Genomic DNA, 432 nt, shown 5'->3' with positions numbered 1-432 from the left:
CCGCCTGTTCCAGCGCTGCCTCGCTGCCCTGGGCCACCAGCCAGACAGCGGAGCAGTTGGCTGCCCTGTCCTGGGGGTTGTACCGGCAGCTGGAGGCATCCTGAGAGGAGAGAGAGTGTGACGCCAGGGCTGGGACCCACCATCACCGCTCTGCCACGTCCTCGGGGCCACCCGCCATCCCCTACCGTGCCCACGTAGCCGCCTGTTCCAGCGCTGCCTCGCTGCCCTGGGCCACCAGCCAGACAGCGGAGCAGTTGGCTGCCCTGTCCTGGGGGTTGTACCGGCAGCTGGAGGCATCCTGAGAGGAGAGAGAGTGTGACGCCAGGGCTGGGACCCACCATCACCGCTCTGCCACGTCCTCGGGGCCACCCGCCATCCCCTACCGTGCCCACGTAGGGGTAGACGTGCTCCGAGTTCAAGCCTGTCGCGCAC

At 68.8% G+C, this 432-nt stretch overlaps 1 protein-coding gene across 1 annotated transcript in view; it reads right to left on the bottom strand.

The window, feature by feature from the left end:
* LOC104515046 (cathepsin K-like) overlaps positions 1–425 on the bottom strand; it is a gene marked incomplete at its 5' end in the record, with an annotated part of 1202 nt that extends 777 nt beyond the window's left edge. The window contains 2 exons of the mRNA XM_010158879.1: positions 5–100; positions 384–425. Of these exons, the coding sequence (XP_010157181.1) occupies positions 5–100; positions 384–425 (138 nt within the window). The remainder of the gene's footprint in view (positions 1–4; positions 101–383) is intronic.
* Between the last annotated feature and the right edge of the window lie 7 nt (positions 426–432).

The sequence above is a fragment of the Eurypyga helias genome, unplaced genomic scaffold, assembly GCF_000690775.1.
Source record: "Eurypyga helias isolate BGI_N326 unplaced genomic scaffold, ASM69077v1 scaffold20009, whole genome shotgun sequence".
NCBI classification, from domain to species: domain Eukaryota; kingdom Metazoa; phylum Chordata; class Aves; order Eurypygiformes; family Eurypygidae; genus Eurypyga; species Eurypyga helias.
This window is presented reverse-complemented; position numbering and strand designations above follow the sequence as displayed.